The 25,054-nt window shown below is 40.2% G+C and overlaps 2 protein-coding genes across 3 annotated transcripts in view; both read right to left on the bottom strand.

The window, feature by feature from the left end:
* Nucleotides 1-25,054, bottom strand: part of exoc1 (exocyst complex component 1) — a 272,742-nt gene that overhangs the window by 181,723 nt on the left and 65,965 nt on the right. The gene's annotated exons all lie outside the window — the stretch shown is intronic.
* The window catches only part of kita (KIT proto-oncogene, receptor tyrosine kinase a), a 41,978-nt gene continuing 28,387 nt past the window's right edge, over nucleotides 11,464-25,054 (bottom strand). For both annotated transcript variants that reach the window (XM_074668400.1, XM_074668402.1), the window contains exons 18-21: nucleotides 19,619-19,730; nucleotides 19,431-19,530; nucleotides 17,790-17,895; nucleotides 11,464-15,175 (exon numbers count right to left, since the gene is read on the bottom strand). In XM_074668400.1, coding sequence (XP_074524501.1) covers nucleotides 15,002-15,175; nucleotides 17,790-17,895; nucleotides 19,431-19,530; nucleotides 19,619-19,730 — 492 coding nt within the window. In that variant the 3' untranslated portion in view covers nucleotides 11,464-15,001. The remainder of the gene's footprint in view (nucleotides 15,176-17,789; nucleotides 17,896-19,430; nucleotides 19,531-19,618; nucleotides 19,731-25,054) is intronic.

Here is a 25,054-nt window from a genome sequence, read left to right as displayed (position 1 = left end):
TGATGCAGGCTGCTACCTGCAGAAATCTACTGGAGCCATTACAAAATATTTTGTATCAATGTGTCATTTAAACCCCCAGATAGTTCAGATATACCTAAATGTGCCAGAATGATCTGATAAGAGTACAAAATGTACCAGAAAGAGGACATTGAACTGTGATTGATTGGGTTCATTGGCTCATGGAGGAAGGACAGTGCCTGAGTCTGGACGAGACAGAACAGCAGCGCAAACAATAGCATGAAAAGGAATGAAAGGCATGTTTGGCAGAGTGAACTCTGGGTAAACGTCATGATCTATCGAAGTACCAGTACCAAGGAAACTGGATATTAAATGAACCCAATACCTTGCTTTTGTCGCCCTTGTACCTCCAGTTAAATATTTGATGAGCAGATAGGTGATATCCTCTAACCTGGTGGAATGTTCCGGCACATAGAAAAGGTTGGAAAAACACTCCACAGGAGGAAGAGGGCCTGTTTAACAGCAATGTTTAGTGAACATAAAAGAGGATGATGAAAGCTTTAATCTAGTGTTATCGATTATTTTGTGCAACAACATCATGATAACAGATAAAAGTCTTTTACAGGTGATGCAGCCATGGCATCTAAACTGGAGTGACTGTGTGAGGTCTGAATGTAGAGGCCCCACCTTGGGCGTGAGAACTGTCAGAAATAAGCATCAGAATATTGAATAACAGCTGTCGGAGGTTATCCTTTAATCCAGATCTTACATTAGAGCTCCCACCCATCGAGACAGGACAGTTAAAGAAGAACACCGGACTGCCTATGATCGTGGGCTGGCACCAGGAGTTTAAATGGCATTAAGCCTTGGGCAAACACTGGAAGGCCAGATCAACATTTACCTCTACTGTACGAGGATATTAAAGTCTTTGGCCACCTTTAAAAGAGGTCAACACACACAAAGATGCACAGCATTTGTATTTTTTCAAGTTTCACTCAACTTTACAGTTCACCTCATTTACTTTCCTCTGAGTTCATACTCAGAGTGGGAGACCAAAAGTCTTTTAAAATACCCTCCTTCTGTGTTTGTTTTATTCAATTTTTAGAAATCTAATTATTTACTTTGTGTTCCCTTTTTTCTATGATGGTTGGAAACCAAAAGATGAAATGAGTTGTGAAACTGGGTGACACCAAACCTCTGTTGCATCTCCATGTGCCAGAGGGTGCAGCTCAGAGCAATGGAAAATGTGTCAATGTAATACACACCTATGGACAAATCTGTCAAAGCTGTCATTATGAACATGTCATTACACAATTTAAATGTCCAAGACCTTTTTTTTATTTATTTATTTTTCTTAAGCCTGAATATTTTAACACCTAACCCTTGTATGATTTACTCTGTGCTAGGTAACATCCTACTACAACATTGTATTATGCTTCAGCGACAAAGAGTGACGATATACCATGGATTTGATTATATACCAGCTAAATGCTGAATCCACTCATTTCAGGATATGACACTGGTAAATATTTCATTTAATGTGTAAATTTGACACATCTGGACCATGTAGGAAAGGAATTCCTCTGAGTCTTGATATAAAAAATTGTACTTATGTGTTGCATCTCTCTATAGACCAACTTACAGTGGACATCATCAAAAATATGCAAATGTATTTTTTTTCATCCGAAACAGCGTTAGGTCCATTCATTTAGATGAGTTAGCGTTCTTTTAACACTATATTCAAACTGTAAGGAGCATACAAAAAAATGCTGGTTTTTCTGTGGCCACTTGTCAAAAATAATAATACTATACCATGGAGTCAACTTCTATCAAGTTCTGACTGTTACAGAGCAACCAGTGTTGAGGAGCAAACAGTGACCACGCTAACTGTTGACACTTAGCTTAGCATGTCAATGATTGTCAGCTGTAACTCACCAGTTAGCACAGTCACATTTTACGTTAAAACACCATCGATGTGTTATTCAACCAGGTTTGATCATAAATAAATAATTTAACTTCCAGATTTATATTCAAAATATTGAACCAGTCTTATTAGTAATTTTACAATATAAAACCTTTAATGTGCTGTTATATTTGGTGACATTCTCTAGATGTTGTTTTTGGACTCCCATATCATTACCCAGGTCTCAGTGGTCAGTGTGCTTGTCTTTGGTTTTGGAGGTTTTCTGGTTTATTGACACGAGTTCATGTCTTTATATTTCAGTCTGGTATAAGTGGATAATGCTGTCATAAGCATTGAGTGAATGTGTTTTATCTTTTCTCTGCATACACACTGGATTTTCTACTGTAGCCTGGCAGAGATACCTTCATGACGCGAGTCACTTGATCAAGTTGTTGTGATGTGGACACATCTGAGTATCTGCAGTTTTATATTCTTAATTCTGTTGAAAACAGATCCAATCTAGTCAAAGAATGAAAGATGGGGTCAGGTAGAAAAACTTTACTTATCTGATACATTTAAAGTCTAGCCCCAGAATGAACAGCCAGTATTTTTGTCATCTGGCATCGGATCAGTACTAATACAGTCTGGAACAAACTGCTCTGAGTCAAACTGCAATTTCTCATTTTGTGGTATGGACAGATTAAACAAATAAGGTACAGTTTGTTAACTTGTGGGCTTAACTGATGCTTGAAGAAGGATTTGTTACCTGACAGAGCTGTTTACCAGATTTTAGTTTGTGTTATTAGCTTAGCTAACCTGCCGCTGGCTGTAGTTTCCTATTCAGCTTGTGAATAATGGAGTAATCCGTCTTCTGTTGGGATTCTCTTCTTTAGAAAAACACGCTCAGTGCCTGAAATAAACTTTCCTTCAAATATGAAGCTGGAGATTTCAAGCTTTGCATGACAAAGGGGTTCTGGGGAAAAATCCTGCCGGAGTGTGGTTTAGATGGGAAAAAACATAGATATCAAGGAGTTAAGCCAAAACATTTAGAGCTCCCACTGCTGACTGACTGCGGCATGGCTCAAAAACTCCTAAAGCACATTCTGTCATTACAGTTTGTTCTTACCATCCTGATTTATGCAGAATTTTTCTATTTTTTTAAGCAAGAAAAGACACTTATAGATTAAAAATGCAATTGTAGTGCCCCATTTTCATGACAGCGTTTCACCCCAAAATGAAAAAAAAACAAAAAACAAAAGGCTAATAAAAAAATCAGTGTTCACACAGAAACACTGAGAGACATGCAGTATGCATGCCAGGCCTGCAGGTGGTACTATAACTGTCTTGTCTAGAAGGAGCTTTCAGTTATTCTCTACCAAAGTGGGACGATTATTTGGTGTATTGGCAAATGCTAATTGCGGAAGTGGTGCAAAAGGTGCAGATAGTGTTGAAAGCAACATCAGCATTTTCTCTGCAAACTTTGGCTTGCTGTAAACATAGTAGCGGTGGCTTTGGAGGTCATTTTCAAAAGTTTCTATTTCAGGTCAGCTGTTTTTATGTAAACAAGCAGCCGACCTGAAGTGGAACAATATTTTTGCATTTCACCCTAAAAATGTTGTGTAATCAGCACCTAAATTGCTTCTAAATTTGAAAGAGTTTCACAGCCTTACTCTCAGTGTTTTGCAAATCCCTCTGTTGGACCCTATGGGATACAACAACTCCAGCTGCCGGTCGAGCCAGCAAGCAAAACCATGGCCCTAACATTTTCAGAACAAAGCAGATACAAAACTGTACCAGGATACTGACCTTTAAACATGCTTATTTCTGCTGACACTTTCTCATGGGTGTTAACAGCATACCTTTGTCTTTGGAGTCAGCCTCAAGTGGACACCTGAGGAACTGCAGTGTACACATGGTTCCTTATCCAAATCTCAATGTTTAACTTTAATATCGCCAGGCTGTCTCCATCCTTTCCGCTAGCATTAAAATTTGTCATGACCTCAGTGGGGAGAGGCACACTGCAAACACACACTTCCTTTAAGTTTCTCGAACTTTCATAAATGCAACTGATAAAGCCAAACAATTCGATGTCTGTGTTGTCTTTGCATGGGGAAACCCAATAAAATGTTACAATCCATATAAAGTTTGAGCACGTTGTTTGTACATGGAGTTTGCTCAGTGTTTTTATATTTACAGCAGGGTCCCGTCAGCCATCTGCTGCTGAGGAGTCCTGAGGTCTGCCCGTGACTGACCTGACACTCAGCTCAGGGAGCACATGGTTCACTCCACACACACACACACACACACACACACACACACACACACACACACACACACACACACACACACACACACACACAAGGAAGTGCAGTGTACCTTGGATAAAATGTGCCCCTCTTGACCCTGTACCTACCCTCACACACACACATTTCATCCTTACCCTCTGCACCCCTGTGGTTTGCCTATCTCAGAGCTTCTGGCTGGCAGCCCACAGCTGCACCCCCTCCTCGGCTCTGTCAGGGTGCACGCAGAGGAGCATGCTTCCTGAGCAGCTTGAGCAAGTGTGGGTAGTGATGGTGACCCAAAAAACAACCCCTTACTTGGCCCCAATTTACCTTCCCTTTTTCAATCCGGCACATCGCTGAACTGCTTGAGGGGAAGAAGAATCCTCTTGTATGCTCCCCGTTGCACACTTGTGTTTTCAAGCTTGCTTGATTAAAGACATTCTGTTTTCTGTTGCAGTAACCCACAAAATATTGCTGCTGTCTCCTTCATCTGGAGAAATGAGCTGTAAATGCAAAAATGACAGCTTTAAAAACACACAGTGCAAAAAACTGAAATCTTATCAAGTTTCCTTTGTCTTATTTTCTGTATAAATATCCTTTTAGCCTTAATATGAGCCACATTCACCTGACCAGTCCAGAAAAAAAGTCTTAAATGAAATTATGTACAGAAAAAAGAGGTCTGAAATGCTTGTGGGAATTTCTTTCCAGTTGGATAAAAGAAAAAAAAAATTTTTTGAAGACATTTTAATTTTAAATAACTTGACGGGCACATTTTTCTTATCCCATTAGCAGATTTTTTTTTTTTACTTGTTGCATACAATTCAGAGAAGAAGTTTTTGTCTCTAAATAACTTCAACTAGACATTTTTCTGGACTGGTCAGGTGAATGTGGCTCATATTGAGTATGATACAACAACTCTTACCAAAAGTAAGACAAAAACACTTCACAAGATTTTAGTTTTTTTGCAGTGAATGAAAAGGGAAATGGAAAGAAAGAACATGCAGTGAGAAGCAGAGACACCTGCAGTGATACACAAATGATCACACATTTGAAAATATCTTCAAAAGATAACAGGGTTCACGGGACGAGAAGTGCTACATGTTACCCCAGTGGTTCCCAACCTTTTTTGGGCTGTGACCCCATTTTTACATCACAAGTTTCTGGCGACCCCAGACACCTCCTTAGTCAGGATATGTACATTCAGTGGAGCCTATATTTACAAGGCTGCAAATTAATACCGAACAAATAACTCAAACAATTAATTATGAAAGAGCTGCAGCATCTTAAACCAGCAACGATGAACATTTTAAAGATAAACCACACTGCTTCAGTTTCAGCTTCAGAGTTTTTTGTGTCTTTTATGTATTGTGACTGTCTCTCTCAACTCACCATTTTTAAAGCGATACTCCGGGATGGAACAAGTTGGGTCCTATCACAAGGTTTAGGGCAGAAATTACCCCTACAGCAGTGTTTTTGTGCAGCAGAAGCCCAGAGCGCTCGCACCAAACACCCCCTCCCTGCTCCTCTGCCAGTTTCCTCTGCACTCAGACGGGGCCAATTTTTACTTGACCAAAGACACAAATAAACGGACTCCCACCTAAAAAGTCTGATATCTGTCCGCATTCACGCTTTATTTAGAGAATTTGCAGCGTGTTACTTTCACACAAAAACACCGCTAAATAAGGCTCTAGTTCTCATCGTGTCTCTTCGTCCTGGCAGACTACCTGCGTTTGTTTATATCCAGCACGCCGTGTGCGCGGACTGATACACTAAGCGGCGAGCGCCTCATAGACAGCTGTGGCTCTGCAGCGGAGGTAGCGCCGTTTTACGACACGATGAGAACTAGAGCCTTATTTAGCGGTGTTTTTGTGTGAAAGTAACGCGCTGACAATTCTCTAATTAAAGCGTGAATGCAGACTGATATCAGATTTTTTCTGTGGGAGTCCATTTATTTGTGTTTTTGTGTTTTCAAAGTCAGGTGCTGTGGTGGAGAGAGTTCATCTCATCTCCGACGTAACATCCAGTCAAGAGTGGTACTTTGACTTCATAGATATTATATACTGCATCTTTAAACTTGTTTTTTATTATTATTATTATTATTATTATTATTATTATTATTGTTATTATAATTATTATTATTATTAAGGAAAATGTGTGGTGTTTTGATTTAAATGAAACAAATAGGCCTATTCAATTATTAAAAAATAAATTAGTATTTGTTTTTTAATTATTTTTTTTATCAATTGCTGGAAATCCCAGGCGACCCCACGTGGGGTCGCGACCCCAAGGTTAAAAAAGACTATGTTACCCTGTTTCCACTGAGCGGTCCATTTCTGTTGGTCTCGGTACAGCACACATTTCGTGTTGGTTCCTTTGACTAAAACCAGGATAAATCACCAGATTTACTGGACAGTATGGGCCAATGCCCATACTGTCAAGTTTTTTGGGACCCTTCTGTTGGGGTGCCAGACATACCAATCCAACTCCAAAAGGTGGCGCTTCAACACTGCAGTACATTGATTGGTCAGAATAATCATCACTTACCGTGTGATAGCTGCTGTATCAAAGATAGCTTGATTGCGCTTCGTGACAAAGAGCTACGTGACAATCACAAAGATGAAAAATTGCTGGATTTCTTCCATTGTTGCTCTTTGTTTACTACTGTACTAGAGGGGTACACTGTATCGAGCAGTAACTGAAACGGCTGTTGTCATCTGGCTTACACGCCATTTAACAAGAGGGGGCTTAGTTGGATGTGCAACACAAACAGTGTGAGCCTTTACCAATCCAACCCATACCAAACCGTGCTGATCCAAACTAAACTGCTTGGTGAAAGTTTAGAAACAGGGGTTAAAATCTTGTGAAGAATCTTTTTTTTTTTTTGTGAAAGTTGAAGCTGGGAGTCTGTGTTCCTCACATTTGGTGATAGTACAATTCTACCCGATTTTAAAAAATCAATCCCTGCAAAGCAGCATTGTTCTGTTTGTGTAGTTTTCCATGTCTCAATATTTCTTCAATCCTTGATGCTGCAGACCTTCTTTTCTTCTGCTTCTTGAGCAGTGTCCGATGTAATGCTGGTAGCCTGAAGCGTGACACATATTTGGCCCCATTTTCTCTTTGCTTCACAACAGCAGTTAACACTTTGAAGGAAAGAAATAAATTCCCTTCTTGCATTTATATGGATCTCCTGAAGAGGTGGCCTAAGGTTACACACTGTCAAAGTAGGACACGCTCTGTAACAATGCTTGCATTCAGCTCTGCTTGGCTGTGGGATCCTATTGGGTACTGAAATGTCTCCATCAAGAGAAGTTGTTTTCTAAATGAAGACTCGATGCTATCTCTGTTATTATAGCTCAGACGAAATAGGAGAGTTTCAGCATCACATGGTAAGGCATGAATCCTCACATGATGCTGAGTAAAGACATTGTAAGGAGGTCTGAGAAGGTCATTTATTCAGGCCCTGGAGGTGCACAGTTTCATTTGTTCTTGAATGTATTTGTTGTTAGGTGACTTTGAAGAAGCTGGTTTGTTTCCGTGTGATACTTTTCTCTTTTATTGTCTAAAGATTAACTGGTAACCATAAATCATATTTACAGTCATATTCCTGTGTTCGGAAACAGCCGCCCTCTGTTCCCTTCTCCGCTTCAGTGTGGAACACACACACACACACACTGTTTCATATTAAACTGCCAGATTTACCACAAACAGTGTCGGGTAGAGAGTGACATGCTTATCAAATTTACAGCCTCTGCAAGGAACCGCAGCAGGTTGAGCAATGGCGCATGAAACAGGGGGTTACATGTGCATGTTCTTTCTCATTTAATGGATTAGAAATGAGTCAACTCCTCCATATCCCAGTTTTGCATCTCTCTGAGATAAGTGTCAAGAGATGATTGATGGCTCCACTGTATAAAAGACTCACGATTAAAGAAAAAGACTGCATATCTCACTCAATGTAACGGTCTTGTATGCTTGCTTTAACAAGAACCTTTTAATCCCAGAGATAACTGGAGCTTTCAGCTCAGCACACACCTTTTTGCCCTGGAGGAAACCTGGAGCCTGAGTGTCAGGGTGATCTCTGGCTGTATAAGAGCTGACAGGTTTTATATCTTTTAAATGGGTTAATCAGAGATCATTACTGAACTTAATTTGAACAAAGCAACTTGGGGAGTAATAACACAAGAACCTGGGTGTTTGAAAGTGACAGCTGGCAAGGAAAACTGTATTCAGATGTTGATGACAGCCAGCCAATCCATAGGACATGAAGAAAGAGAGGCTCGATTTGTGCATATTATTGTATTAGATCATAGTGTGTGTTTTAAACGTGATTTTTTTTTTTTTTTTAAGAGAAGTTTAAGGTTTTGACAATATTTCCAAAAAAATGGATTCTAAAGTGGACTGCACCTTTTAACTTGTTAGTAAACACATTTGAGCTAGGCCCCTCCTCCTTGGCTCAGTGCCAGCAGCAGCGCACACCCACAGCCTCCAACCGTGACTACGTGAACACACTCACTTAGCCCAGCAACCACCTGTAGCATCCCATTTCTAAGAGATTTGAGAGCCGTGCACCTGACTTGGCATGTAAGCACAAGCAAACCACGGGTATCTGACACATACTTGGTTAGCATAAAGACTACTCGTGTCATTCCTTGACTCACGCTGCTCTACAAGTGCCCGAAAGCTAGTTTAAGACGAGCCAAGTTTCACCCATATTTTGGTAAAAGCTTTATCTGTTTGGCATTTTGTTTCACCTTGGTTGTGTTTTTCTTCCTTTGTGTTACATCCACTATCAAATGTCAGTGTTTGTTTGCGCAATTTGAGCACAAATTTGTGTGTAGGTATATATAGTAGTGTAGTGTTTGTGAATGAGGCCAGATGTGAGGGAAGTATTTTTTTTTTGCTCTGAATCATGTAAAGCTACTATGGCAGCACCAGAGAGACAGAAAACCTGAAAAATCACATAAATCCCTATTTTTCCTGCAAGGAAGGCTGAGAGGCGGTGTTATCTGTGCTAATATTAGCCACAGTGAGCAAACAAGATGATTTCACTTACCTACAGACTCTGTGATCCTATGTTCTGTGTCGCATTTTATAAATTGTGCTCAAAACAGACAGTACTCTGTGGTCCTGACCTTAAAATATGATTTTCGGTTTGATCAACAAGGAAATTAGTCTCTTCCTCAACTTACAGAGTATAAGAGAAAATCCATCCATCCATTTTCTACCAGTTATTCTGTTCAGGGTCATGGGTGGCTGGAGACTATCCCACCAACACACAGGGAGTATATGCAGAACACTTACTTCTGCACCACCATGAAGTGAGAGTATTTGAGAAAAAAAGAATAACAAATAATCAAATCAAAACGCAATCCTATTCTGGTTACTTTTCTCAATTCCTGTTTTTTCAACACCCACTGGCCAATTAGAGTCTGCATTTTTAACTTAAGTTTATTCCAGTTATCACTGAAGATAGATTTACAAGTAACACATGACCAGTTCATTCCATCTCCAGCTGCACGAGACCTACAGTGAGAGATGTTTTTCACAGGTCATGTCTGAAGGCAAACAAAAGGCTTTCACTGGAGTGTTTGTTCCAGCTGCTCACATTTTTAATCTACAATGAAAACAAGCATTTAGGGATGTAATAACCACAGAAAAAGTCTGTGAAATCTTGAAAGGAATGAAGATTTAAAGTCAGGCTAAGTATCCTTATTGTACCTCTGACCCGATACTTTGATGATTATATTCCAAGGATTCATCTCAAGCTTTCCTTTTTTTGTCTAAAACTTCCTCAGCGCTGACAAACAAACACTTGCGTTGAGTTCCACATCAATGGTGGGATTTCCTGCTCATGTCTTATCAGTCAGATCCTGAAACAATGGACTCTGCCCACGCAAATTTGTGCACCGGGCCTCTTTGCTCTGAGTGCTGCTGTTCTCCTCGTGGCTTTCCCCTCACGGCCAGATGTCCCCTTCTGGTCTGCAGCCAGCAGACTGAGAGTGGGACAGGAAGACCGGCTCAGAGAGAGGATCAGATAATGCGTCCACCATTGGTGCTTTTTACGTTAGCATTTAGCACAACTGCGACTTGAACCTCCTGAGCAGAGGATATAAAACACTTGTGACTGCTGCCTCTGGGGACAGCTTTATTGATGGCTGGCAATGCAGCTGGAAAGATATTACTTTCACATGTCAGCTATGCTTTTACCATGCAGAGTGTCATAGCTGCAAATGGAGAGGGTATGTTGTATGTTTCTGTAAAAAAGGAGGCAAAAATGTATTTGGGAATTCAATATACACAGTTTTATTTACATTGACACATGTATTAGCAACACATCAAATTTACACAGTAACACACAAGCATCAGATTTAATAAATATGCTGCAAAATGATGGAAAAATCTACCAGATGAAGGAGAAAGCGTAAAATAATCCAGTATTTTGAAACCTTTCCTGTCACATTGTATGATCTGACTTGATTTTTAATGACTTTTCTTTTATTAAACATGATGACAATGGAAAAAAAATAGGGCAGTGTTGCTCAGTTAGCATACAAACTGGTCGTAATGGACGAATCAGCCAAAAGCAAAACGCGTCCAAAATAAGAAGTCTGTTCCCACAAAGAGACACAAGCAGCTGCTCCAGATGCATCCACAGTTTGAAACATTTGCCACACGTAATAAAATAAAGCAAAATAAATTCTGTACCTTCAAAAGCATTAACATTACTTTACAATATACGCACATTTATATTTACAAAAACACAGTGAGCAGTGAGACTGTGGGGTTTTAGTTGCCTAAGATACAAGATGAATCTTTAGTAGTGGCACCTCTTTGACAGTAACTCTTGCACACAAAGACACACTCACACACACACAAATGCTCACACACACAAACAGGACACTTTCTTGGTGCTTCTCATAAACAAAATCCAGCAGTGGGAAGATAAAGAGATCTGATAGTGATCAGGACCGGTGCAGACCACTGGCTGAGAAGTGCTGAAAGTCCAGCAGGTGTCGGAGGAAGCAGCTGGAGGGAGAGCTGGGAAAGCAGTGACTGGAACGAGAACAATGAGATGACTGACACGCTGGGGCTAAGCTCTGTGCCACAGTCCAGTTAAAAAGACTCTATGCTTTCCTATGACTTCACCTCTTGAAGTCCCACTCCAGAGTATTTCAGCATTCTGTGATGATGTTAGTTCAGAATCCCTACAGCAACTTTTACTGTGGTGCCATAAACAAACCGGACTAGAGAAACGAACAACTTCATTACACCCTAATGTATCTGTTTCACAATGTCCTCTGGTTGAAAATTATTTAAAAACAGTTAAACATGGATGTGATTCCTTGACTTTTGGAGTAGGCTCGCAGGAGGGACCTGTGGATAATGTTTGAGGCCTGTGAGCTCTAAAGACCTGTTTCCACCAAGCGGTTTGGTTGGCATGCATTTGGTGGTATTTCCACTGACTAATCCCGTCCCACTAACTAACAATCCAACTTTTTGGGACACTTCTGTTGGGGTGTCAGACATACCAATCCAACCCTAGAGGGTGGAGCTTGAAACACAGCAGTCTGTTCATTGGTTTAAAAGACTTGTCATTTACAGACAGCCGCCGTATTTGTCCTGGCAGCACACAGCTTTTTCATAAACAAAGCTCGATTTTTGTAACAAGTTGCCACAGATAATCACAAAGAAGAAAAATTGATGGGTGTCTGTCGCATTTTTCTTCTTCGTTGCTATGGTGTCACGCTATTATGTAACTGACGTGGCTTTCGGCATCTGGCTTACACGACCCCTACCAAGAGTGGGCACAGTTAGCTGTGGAAATGCAAGCAGGGTCAGGCTTCACTGATCAAACCCATACTAAACCGTACTGATCCAGACCAGACTGCTGGGTGGAAACAGGCCCTAACTCACAGTTTCTATTTTTTTTTTCTTTTTTTTTTGCCAATATATCATCACAGCAATATTCTAACACACCGCAAAGATTGAAGGGACATGTTGCTCTCTTGGATCTGCTTGGTCATGGAGAGTGGAGCCCTGGTTTAGTGGTAGTATTTTTAATGAGCACATTTTAAAGTAGTTTGACGCAAAGAACACAGTAACAAGATGATGAACAACTCTAACCCGGACAAAGAGGAAATGTTAGTAGTCAGCCCCAAGGTGCCATAAGCAACTTCACCTTCGTAATCTTCAAATCTTCAGACTAAACTTCTCTGAGAGTGACTGAATGCAAGAATGGAAATGTAGTGAAAGTTAACCAGAAAACAAAAACATCAGAAACACCGGCCGGAGTGGGACTTCAAAGGACCGCCCATCCATCAAATACACTGTACAACAGAGAACTGCGCTGTAGCTTAAACACACAATAAGCCATAACAGAAAGTTCCTGTTTCCTGATTCTTCATGAAGAGGAAGAAAGTAAAAAGCAGATCTCAGAAATGGCAGTACCTGTCTCCTGCTTGTAAACAAAGATCATAAACTGGACGTGGCAGGAGTGTGACTCCATAAACCCTGAACAGTTATTTACACCTTTACGAGAGAATTCTCCAGCAGTCCAGCTGTCAAAACATGAAACTTTACACCTGCAACATATGCTAATAAGCCTAGAGTGATGAGCTTAGAGTCACAGAGTCTTTCTATCTCATCGTAAAGCAATAACCAACATCCCTGCACACAGATATGTACACATTTACAGTCAACAGCGTACCTTAGCTACACCATTTCCCATGGTTTAACAGAGCTAGTAAAAACAAGTCATTCGTCTACAGGTTCAGACACTGAACACAAAAAGAGCAGAACTGTTTCACCTAATAGACTTGAAGCATTCAACGACTCTAAAGGTGCATTCAGACCAAAAATGAGAGACTTCCTTTTGCCTGACGTTAGCTGCACAGGGTTGTCTTGAAGATCATTTGTGGTTATTTGCATTTATCAAACACATCCAGCAAGTAATCACCTTTTCAAGAAATGCCTGGAAGCCAAATGTTGTAGCAAACAGGTTCTTAAAATCTCCTGGAGTTGCACGGAATTCAACCATTGAAACACCTTTTACAGTTCTTGTTCCTACATCAGCGTAGCCAATGCCCTCAATACTTAAAAGTTAACCAAGTTGAAAATGTAAATGCAAGAAAGAGTTTAAAAGTATGCAGAATCAACTTTTACGGCAAAGTTGTAACTCGTAAGAATTCAAGCTTTGTCAGGTCTATCTGCTGGAAAAAGTGAATACTTTTAAAGTGGTTCATTTCTTTCTACCATTTTTTATGTTGCACAGGAACTTTTGATCTCAATTGCTGATTGACTCACAATATTACACTCCAAGATTTGATTAAGAGCCAATCCCAGTTCTACTCCTTAGCCCTTGGTTTTGCGCACGTATGTCTAGTGAAGTGGTATACGAATTCTCTGTAAGATCAAGGGGAAGAGCTACACAGCCCTTGAAATGAAGACAAATCTAGCGCTCACTTGAAACCAAGGGGTGTGACGAATTTACCATTATATCAATATTTTCTTATCAAATATTCAATCCTTTGCTGCTCCATGTTTTTAATTGTTGGTTTTATTTTAAAATCATTTGTCATAATGATCTAGCTAATGGTGCTATAGCAACAGCTACAGGCAATAATAGCTATACCAATGTCAGACCACAGTGATTAATTCACAGCAAACAGTCTTCACTGCATTGAACTGTATTTAATAAATGATTGGACAGCTAAACTGCATTCAGGAGCTGCATCAGCTACATAAGCTATTATACACTAACTTAATGGTATTCAGAAGTTTTGTGATATAGCTACTGAATACTGTAATGTTCACTTAACATAGAAGTTAATAAAAAGTTGCCCTGCCTACGACACAGCCAGTGAGTGCGCAGAGATGATAACGCAGTGGAAATTGAGTGGCATCTTGTTTCTAAGAGACGTGTTTTCACCCCTTCCCCTTGGCCCTCAAACACAGATAGCCAAGAGAAAGGGTTAGATGAAGGGGAAGCATAAGAGTGACAATCGGGTCACCTCGCTTAAAAAAAGCAATACAAATTTTTTTCACACAACTTGAGTCCAAAGGTGCAGTTTTGGGTCACATCAAAAACGTTGTCAGAAAAACTTACCCTGTTTTTGGTCTGAACACACCATAAGCATGATCTCTCATGCTGTCTAATAGCTTATTCACCAGTGTCTCCATATCTACATCAAAATTGGCCCCAAGAAAAGTGTCTCCTTCATATAAACAAACATTTGAATGGTTGGTAATAATACTGACAATTAAAGAGTAAAAAAAAACAACTGAAGCTACTTTACACGGTGTTTGATATGAAGTTCAAGTGCCATGAGTGCTTAATTTTTTCCCCCCAAAAATGCAACAGCCAACCATGATAAACGCTACATAAATATCCAGGGAAGAAAAATAACAAAGAACAACAAAACAAACCAAAAAAAGTCCAGTAGATAGCAAGTAGTCTACGGCGGGATAAACACACAACCTTTCTGAAATGTGTGGGAGGCATACAGGAGATGACATGAGGGATAGGTGTAAAAATGTCCTTAACATCAGCTGCAGAGTAACAGTTTCCACCTTCCTCCTCCTCTGGTTCCTGAACAGGTCTTTGCTATGAGTGAGGCAGCAGTAGTCCAACTGTCCTTCCTGTAATCAGCAGGAGCAACAACAGTGATAACAACAACAGAAGCCATTAATCCTTTGTTGTCCTGTCTGCTTCTAGATAGCCATTTCCATCCTGTCTGGAGCATGTTTCAACAGAAGCTGCTGGGACCGGGGCAGCAGCCGGGGAGTAGTGGTTAGTTGGGTTGTGGTTGAACATCACAGGCACTTTATGAGGCAGCCAGACAGGTCGGGTGGGTCCTCACACCCGGTGGGCTCTGAAGGTAGTGCCCTCCAGGAAGACCTCGTGCTGGACCAGTAAAGGCTGGGCCGCTGGGCTGTTGCTGTTTGGACGGTGGAAAGCTGAGCTCTGGGGACTGGGCTCCTCCCTGACTCTGGGTGTCGCAGGGATCCTGGAGCTGAAGTTCAGATAAATCTGAGGAAAGAAGAGAGAGGGAACAAAAACATATATAAATTTAAGGTTTAGTGTGCATCTGAGGTTTTTTTCTCCCTGCCTGTTGACTTTGTGTCCAAACTGCTAGAATTTAACAGAATGGAAAACCGTGGAATGGGATGAAACATAAAAAAGCAACAACAAAGGTTAAACTGGACACAGTGTGATCACACACATCATAACAAAATATACACAGAAAGAGGCCTGTCGCACTCCTCCCTCTGATCTTCAGGCTGGTCAGAAGGTTAGTGTCCGTCTAAGGCTGGTCTTCAGGAAGTAATGAGAGTTGGAGTCTGCAGATACAAGAGCAGCCTTGGGACCTCATTCATTGCACATATTGTCTTCTATATATCTGCCCTCCTATAACAGAAAATAGTTGTTGGAATACTCCTTCAAAACTAGCTTTTCATGTGTATAAAACAAAATTTACAATTGCAAGATCACCTTAAGTTTTGGTTTCAGAGGAAACCAGACGTCAGAAGTGACTGAAAATGACTGAGTCCAAAAACATTTTACAAGACAGGAACCCAGAATCATTATCTTTTTGAAAGAAGTGCAAACACCAAACTTCTCTTGGGTTTGATTTACAATTTAAAGGTGGGGTTCGCAGGATTTTCCTATAAAAATAAAAGTAAAACTTTGGCAGAAATAATCCTGCTCAGTCATCACTTCTGGCCCTCTGTACATGTGTCTGTGTTTGCGTCTGCCTCGACCCCCTCCTCTGCCTGTATGTAGGTATTTTGGTTGTGTTAAGGTGTTTCTGGGCAGAGAGTTAGCATAGTTATCAGTCAATCACAGAGCGCCCTGTGCGCAAACGACTTTGGATGTTGATAATCTAGAGGAAGGAGCTATCCCGAGTGGCTACAATAGCAACCATAGCATGGAGAAAGAAAAAGACAGCCAAAGTAAAAACAAAGGCTAGACAGATAAAGCTTTTTCCTAAACAAGGGTGAAGCTTGGCTCGACTCACTCGCTTTTAAACACTTGGAGAGCAGCACGGGACAAAGAGCGACGTGAGATGGCTTTTTGCTGTAGCTGTGTTTCAAATACCCCTGATTAGCTTGTGCTAACATGCCAAGTCTGGTTCACAGCTTTCAAGTTTCTTCTATAGGTGGCTGCTCTGCTAGTGAGTGTGTTCATGTAATTATGGTCTGAGGCTGTGGGTGTGTGCTGCCGCTGGCACTGAGCCAAAGAGGAGGATCCCAGTTTGCTTACTAACAAGTAACAAAAATCCCTATAGACCCTACCTTTAAGTCTTGGCCTTTTTTTTGGGTCTGTACTGGAAAAATGACATTTAAAAACTGAAAAAGTATATATTTGCATCTGCATGGTCTATTCTGGTGTCATAATAAAGGGAGCACTTGTGATTTTTTTTTCAGAGGTGTCAGTATTTGTATTTATGTCACTTGCTTAGAGTAATAACTCAAGTACTACTCTACATAAAGTTTGGCTGGAGTATAACTTCACAGAGCAAGTATCTGAGTTTGTCCTTTTTAATCTGTTGCTCATTATGACTACTTTTATTCCTAGTAAGTGTTTCGTTTTAAGCCTTTTGTTGTGGAGCGGCCTCAAAGTCTCCCAATTGGTGGACCTTAGGGTTTGAAGGGTTAAAGTGTCGCTGTGCTTCAGTTTAACGCTTACGTTAGCATGCAATTACAGTTGGAGCAGCAAATTGATGTTACGAAGAAATAACACTGCTCAGCTTCCATTGAGGCTCTTCCAACCTTCACTGGAACATATTTGCCCAAATAAACAAATTTGAAAAAAGAGGCAGCAAATCTGAGTCATGAAAGTGCAATTTTTTTTGTCTGTTTTTGTTTTGCCACTTAGCTGTCTGGACTCAAAAACAGTGCCTGTTGTATTTTATTTTCATTCATGAAGGTTTAGCCTGTTCCCAATAAACCCAGTGGATAAAGATGCTTCAGACAAACTTCAGATGGGCTGACGGATAAATTATTTATCATCTTTGAAAAGAGATTTTACAGCTGTTTTCCAGTCTGAGATTAAATGAGATTAAATAACTCTTTTCATAGTCACAAAAAGTAAAGACAGGCGTGGTATTTGAAAATTCTGTTTGAGCCTTCAACAAGGAAGCCAAGCACGTTTTTTTTAAGTATAGCTTCAAAAAATGATGTAAACTTGAACTAGAGACGACAGTTACGGCTGGTGTGAAGTAAGAGGACATTTACGAGAGCAAAGGTGGCTCTTAAATAAAACGACTAAATCACATGAGCAGAGAGTAAAAACACATCTGCTTCCACCGTGAAGACGCCAGACTTATACCTGTAACATGTATGAACACACAGGAGACGACTGTTATCCCATGAGAGGTTATGGGAGAGTGTGATGATCAGACACCATGTGTCTTAGCTGGGCTCTTTTCAGACTTAATAGAAGTGATGATTTGCTCTGGTTGAGCGGTTAGTACAGAGCACAATGCTGAGAGTCATGATGCTGAATGAGGACCAACATCTCATCTCTGTGTTGGTTGATGCTCAAAGACAGAGTCAAAGTTATCACATGAGTTTAGGAGCCTGCATGGACTTTTGAACCTCAGACATGTCAAGTAAACAACATCACTGTGGTGGAAACCTACATGCTTGGTGGTGTCTGAGAGCTGTTGTTCAATCCTCTCCACGACCTTTCTGAAGGGGGGTCTGTTGAAGGGGTCAGCATCCCAGCAGGATCGCATAATCTGATACCTGCACAGCAGCAGAAGAGGAGGAAAAACATGTTGACTCCACAGACCTTTTTCATCCTTTTTTGTGTGTTTTTATATTTATTCTTTCAGTTTCATAATTCAATGAAGTAGCAACTGCAATGCAATTAAAGGAAATCACATAAATAGCCTTTTCATGTTGACAATCTTTTAATTGAACTGCCCAATCCCCAATCTCATGCTTTTGTGCCTCTAACACCTTTCACTAAAACAATTACTAAATTCATGAATCATTGTCTTACAATGAAATTCATTTGTTCGACTTTTCAGTCCCTCCAGTTTTTCTTGCAGCTGGCAACAAATCACTTCCAGGCCAGGCTTTCTTTTCTGTGAGCTGTTCAGTTAGGGCAAACCGTACCGTGGTTAAGCAAACTTCAACCCTAAAGTCCAGTTCGTTTGGCCAGTGTAACTGCAAGTGAGACGTGCTTAAGCACAATTCACCTCTCTTCTTTGGCGCACTTCAGAGAGGTGGGCTTCAGCGCAGCTCACTTCTCAAACACAGGCATAAGCAGGTCAACGTGAGGTATCATCCACGACATATGATCGCTGCAACCGCTCTTCTCGACAATCATTTTAAACAAAAGTGGGGATGTTAGTGGGCTGTATGGGACCAAAACAACCTGACAAAAATCAAAGTCTCTAAAGTCGTAGCAGTGCTTCCTATGTCTCATTGCACACCTCATGTAAAAAGACACTTGTCACAGTGGAATAGTGTCACCACAGACCGTACTCTCTAGTGGAGAAATGGCGCCACGGGAGGGCAATCGTGTTTGAGTTCAGCACAGTTTGAATGGCCATTGTGACCATGACCATGCCCATAAAAACTTGAGGTCACATTGTGTTCAGATCAAAAGTAAAACACAATTTGAACCCCCAAAGTTATCCTTGAAAGAAACTCAGACAATTTTTGGTCCTTACATATATATCCCCCGATGGAGCACCCATCTATCTGTCTGAGGTGAGTCTCAGTTTAGTTGAAAACAGTTGTAAATAGTAAGTTACACAGATACTTCACTCTTATCTCATTCATTGTTATGAAGCTGAAGAAAGAAACTGATTTTAAGGAGAATCTTATTTTTTGTCCGTCATAAAACTTTTTCAGGTTCATCCTCAAGAGGAGAAGAAAAATACTTTTACAAAGTTTGCTCGTTGAATGGAGGTGGATCCACCATTTCTGATGCATTCCAGGAAGTCAGGAAATTCAAACTCTGATTGTCTCTCTGATTGTCTTTTGTCAGCACCAAGCAGATTTGTGCCTCAGAGTAAATGTTTGATCCAGAACAGACTGTAAGCTGCTCTTGATTGTGTTGCCCCTTCTTTACTCCATAAGAACGTTTTTTTCTTGCAGACACCAAAGCCAGCTGACACCTTACTAGTCAACGCTACACAGACAAAAGACAGATCCCAGAGCACTTTCTGTACAAACACGTAGGTCAATGAGTATGGTTTCAAAATTTTTCGAGTAGGACCAGTAATGAAGATTATAGAAAAAAATAAAATTTTGCTTAAAAAACTCACATTTCACTGGGTGCAAACTCTGGAGCATCCATTCTGAATCCTTCTTTTATCAGCTTGTAAAACTTGGCATCCACAGGCATGCGGGGGTAAGGACTGTTTCCTACATTAAGCAGAGAGATTCAGTTACTTCACGCATACACAAAGTAGCCAGACAAACAAAAACATACTCAATGGACAGGCACACTTACCTAGGGAAAAGATTTCCCAAAGCAGGATCCCGTAGGACCACACGTCACTCTCAAACGTGTACACGCACTCGAAGATGCTTTCTGGAGACATCCATTTCACTGGCAGACGAGCCTGGAAGAAAAGTAAGATGGAACGTGTTACTCAGCTAATCAGCACTTGAAACCTTCCCCTAGGGGTGATGTTTTCAGGTCAAACAAGTTATCAACTGAGGACACTGACACGAACAGAATGTACCAAGTGTCAGATCTGCACACTTTGTTGGCTTGGGGAGCTAAAAACACACGGCTAGTCACCCACGCCTGTACCTGACACCAGAGAAAAAATGCAAAGACACACATCTTATCAGGTGTGTGACAGGTGGCAGGCGGCTCCTCAGCTGTCATAACGTCAACAGGCTCTTAAATTTAGAAATAGTTCTGACTGTAAAGCTGAATGTGTACGACTGTATGTTCTCAGGGCTGGGATTTAAACTATGTGTTAACAGTATAGCAATCAAATGGATGAGACTGACAGCTTGAGTTACGTGACACATCTGCAGAAACAAAGAGGATACAGAATTTCTTCCATGAAATGCATGACTCCTTATACTCAAGATTAACTGTGCTGATACTTGACTGTACTCTGATCATAAACTTGCTGTTGAAACTGGTCGGTATAGAAATCAGTGGTTAGAGAGATCACAAAGAGTCTGTAGCTCTGTAACACAGGACAGGTGGAAAATGAGATCCATTTCTTCATCACCTGTCCAAATAAAAAAAAATTAGAGACATATTTTCCCCAAAATTTACAAATTTATGCCCTGAATTTCTCAATCTCCCTGAACCGGAACAGACCCAGAAGATTCAGGGTGAAAAGGCACTACTGTTCAGCTGTCAGCCGAATATGTACATAAACTCTGTGAAAGACCATTAATAAGGTGTTGTTAGGTAACAAAACCATCTTTATTCATATAGATATAGATGATTGTTAGTTTATTTTTTCATTTTATTTTATTCTATTAATGACTGATGTTTTAACTTTTTTTTGCTCTTAATATGTGTTTGCTTTTTGATCTGTGTTTTTTAATCCTTTTATTTGAACTTTGGTTTAAAAAAACAAAACAAAAAAAACTTTGTGCTAATACAGGGTTCCTACAGCTCAAGCCAAGTTAAATTTAAGACTATTTAAGACTTTTGAGGCCGTTTGAAATCAAATTTAAGACCAAGTCGACAACGAACCACAATTAAAACAAACAAAACAACAAAATAAAAACACCACATGATTTACCTGGGTGAGAGGCCATTTTAACCCAATGTTTATTTTAAATAAAACATCACTTTTTGTCTTCTTTTTAACCCCATTTTTAAGCTTTATGCATATTTTGCCCCCTATTCATAGTTTTTTTGGCCACTGTCAGAAACATTTTTGTAATTTTTACATGTTTTTTGGAATTAAATATAAAATTTAATTTCCAATTTTGCTGCCAAAAACTATTTTCCTAAGCTACTTTTAGATTTTTTTGCAAATTTTTCCCATTTTTTTGTTACAAGTTTTCACCTATTTTGCACCTATTTATTATCCTTTTTCCAATTTCATACCATTTTTGCCCAGTTTTTGCAATTTCATCCCTTGTTTGACCTTTATTCACACACTTTGTCCCACTTCTGGACCATTTTTTATCTTTTTAAGCCCGTTTTTATAACTTTATTCCTAGTTTGCCCCCATTTATTTATTTTTGACCACTGTCAGAAACACTTTTGGAATTTTTACATGTTTTTTGACATGTAATTTCAAATTTAATTTCCAATTTTGCTGCCATAGTCAGTTTTCCTAAGCCACTTTTGGATTTTTTTTTTTTTTTGCCAATTTTTCACCTTTTCTTTCCTTCTCCTGGTGCAGCTTTGTTAGTTCTGCTTTTGTGATTACACGATGTTGCCATGACAATAAATCAGTGAATTCTTTTTGAAAAATATATACATTTTGCTAAATATATTTTTTAGCTCAATCTAACATAAATCTTATTAATGTGTTCAAATTTTTAAGACTTTTGAAAATTGGATTTAAGACATTTTAATGCCAATTAAGGCCTTATTTTTAGAACTAGGAATTCAATGCCTTTTAAGACTTTTCAAGGATCTGCGGGAACCCTGTAATAAAGCTTATTTTGGGTTTGAGTTTGTACCTATCATAGCAGAGAAAGTTTTGTCCTCTTAGTGATCTTTGGTTAAACCGAGCAACAGCTGCAGGTACAAACGTTGCACACACCTGGGGTACAGCTGCAGCAGATTTTATCCGTATGTGGAGCTCCAAATAACTTCTAATAGGTTTCAAACTAGTTATTTACTTAAAGAGTTTAAACAAGAACACACGCAACACTAAAAATGGTAGTTTGTGTCTTTGAAGAGGAGTTTTATGAGATACTTATCAACAGTAAGTGCACAGCAGATAACAGACTACAGGGCTCTGGCTCCTACTCAAAGCTAAGCTGTGCTGCACTGCTGCTGATGGAGTCATGAGATAAACACAGAAGAGTCCAGTGTATAAATTACCTTTTAGTTCAAACAAACTCTTTAATTTTAGATTTTTTAACTCGCCTCAGTGCCGACACTGCCCTTTCCCATGGCTGTGCTGTTTTTCTTACTCTGCACACTGACCCCTCATACCTCTGCATACACAGTATCAGGTTTGCAGCGGTTCAAGGGTCAACAAAGACCAAAGTAAACTAAAGAGAGTGCATGTGTGCTTCTTGTCCAATCAAAGAAAACAACTCAACAGGTACTCATCGTACGATCACATGAAGAATCATCACTCCCTATATAAACAGTTGTAGAAGTCCAAACTACATTTAAAATCCTTTATAATCATGGGCGTGACTCTGTTTCATTTATTTTGTCTACTCCTCATTATTTACTTTATGGAGGAGTATGTGTGTCAGCGGGGAGGCTCTTGACACAAGTTATCCAAGGTCCTACCAATCAGGGATCCATACACTTTACTAATGGGTGTGTTCACAACTATAATGAGAGGTTTAAAGTAAAACAGCCCCTCTCATTGAAGGAGAGACAAACATGAGATCGAAAGGCGGGAAGAACAGTTTGGTAAACTTGTGTCCTCTTTTTTTCATGTTTGATGTCAGGAAAAAAAACAGCAGCTATTTGCACATCTTTCCTCCACTTTCTATTTCTATACAACCTCTCGTGTATGTTGTTGTGTAGCATGAGGATTCTGTGGGGTCTGTGTGTAATTCGTGCTGTTCCACATACAGTGAGTCTGCCCATCCTTGCGCTGACAGATGGAGCGTACTGTGTTAAAGGAGGGAGGCTGCAGTGGGAGTAATGGGGTGTCAGGTGTGACTGTGTGACAGATGGTTGACATGACTGACTCAGGGCTCAGGTTGAGGGTCCCCTAAGCAGATTTTCATTCTGGGCCAAGGGATGGCAGGAGTGGATCTGTATGTCAGAGTTTGTATTTTTACAAAGTTCAGACTGAGTGGAGGGGGAGTGATTATCCAAACCTGACAAACATCAACCTGTCCTGCTTCATTTGCTCGTCATTGTAACAGACATACTCCATTATGGCAATGTACAGGGACCAGTTTGTGTGGTGCGACCAGTTTTTAATAGGATGTCTGAATGCTTACCATGAAATGTAAATGATTAATGGGTCTTGCTGCAACATGTTGGGACAGCTGTATGTAAATCCAGACATGGAGTCTGGAGTCTGTAGGGTGAGCTCTCGTCCAAACAGGCCTCTTGCTTTGGCTCTGCCCTCCTTCTCCGCTTTCAGACATCCCTCCTCTATCTGTCTTTACTTCCCTCTCTTTGCATGCTGATGTGATGGATGACGAGAGCCAACATGGGGAGAATTTGTTCCAGGATCCCTGAACTAACTGTTGGGCCTAACTTCAGCACAACAATGATGAAGGGAGGTGCTCACTTGATAACACCACTAATGTGTTGGCTCTTGCTAGTTCCACGGTTGGGGTGTGGGAGCCGTTAAAGGCAACGTGGTGTTTACACCTCTAGCTCCCAAAGCTGACCATGCTGTTTCTGTAGGTTGTGGTAGACTGTGTTTGTAAACAGGGATATGCTGCAACAAATACATTCTTTTTTCAACCACACAGCTAAGTCAGTGTAACTAGCTTTTGCACAAAGAAGTAAACTTATAGTCAAGTTGCAGATACAGTTTTTGCAACCGTTTGTTTGGAAAATGCTACGCAGCATTTTATGCAGATTCAACCAATCTTGCATTTTTTAGTATTGTAGCATCTGCAAATGAGACCCCGACCAGTTACTGTTGGCTGTAACCAAAACAAAAAAGTAGCACTTGGCTCTATTTAATTCTCAGACACACATGTCCCACAACTCTAACAGAAAACACACAACACAGAGACACTGACTGCTGAACTGCTGATTACAGATGATGCATTCACTCTGCCTTGTAACTGGCAAACACAAAATAACTCATCTTAACAGTAGCACTCCCATTATCTAGTCTTTAACAGTATCAACGTGAAAATTTGTGAGAAAATACGCAGAAAATACGAATTGGGGGATCAGCTGGAGAGAGGGTTAAAAAACGTGAGACTCCTGCAGAAAACAGGAGCGTGGGCAGGTATGAGTCGTCCCAAATACCGGGTCACAAATACTACGTCCATTTGATGCACAGTCTAAGGTGATGACATATGTGTCACCAAGTTCAGTCCTTTAACAAGGTGGTGTTCTGCTTTCCAACATTTTAAAGGTAAGTATACATTTCTTCATTTTTTATTTAACCTTTATTTAACCAAGTTGGTCCCATTGAGATTAAAAACCTCTTTTTCAAGGGAGACCTGGCCAAGTCAGGTACCAGCAAAAACACAAAGTTACAGACAGAAAACACAAAAAGAGACAAAGCACAGTAAATAAAACACAAGATAATGGATTAAAATCATGTCCCAGGAAACAACTGTTCAAACGACCTAGCAGTTGTTTCATGGAAAAATAAGTTACAATGCTGAATGCTCATTCCAACACGTGCATATTTTCAAACCCCTACATATTCGTATGTTTTAGTCAATCGTATAAAGATCTCCTAAGTGTTTTACTTAGGTTAAAAACAAGACTAACAATAGCTCTTCCCCTGACAGGCCTCCAGATCTCTGGCCAGTCAGAATAAAGTGGGTTCATGGAGCAGGAAGCCTTTAAGAGACAGCAGCTAAAACAAAGTGTTTCAGACAGAGGTTGAAATCTAAAACAGCAGAATGAGGGAGATTTCTTTTTTTTGGCTCTAAATTACGAAAAGCTCCTACAGGGGTACCACAGGGAGAGTATAAAGCCTAAAAAAAGCACCACACCCATCTTTAGTATTGGAAATATTAATCCTGGGGTTGCTGAGTTAAGTGCTGGTTTTAAAGAGTTTGTTCACTGATCTCTGCCACCTAGTCAAGGCTTTTGTAACAAGTATGAATGGAACAA

Source organism: Halichoeres trimaculatus, unplaced genomic scaffold (assembly GCF_033239565.1).
Source record: "Halichoeres trimaculatus isolate MK-OKI-2021-1 unplaced genomic scaffold, fHalTri1.1 fHalTri1_scaffold_4, whole genome shotgun sequence".
NCBI lineage: Eukaryota > Metazoa > Chordata > Actinopteri > Labriformes > Labridae > Halichoeres > Halichoeres trimaculatus.
This window is presented reverse-complemented; position numbering and strand designations above follow the sequence as displayed.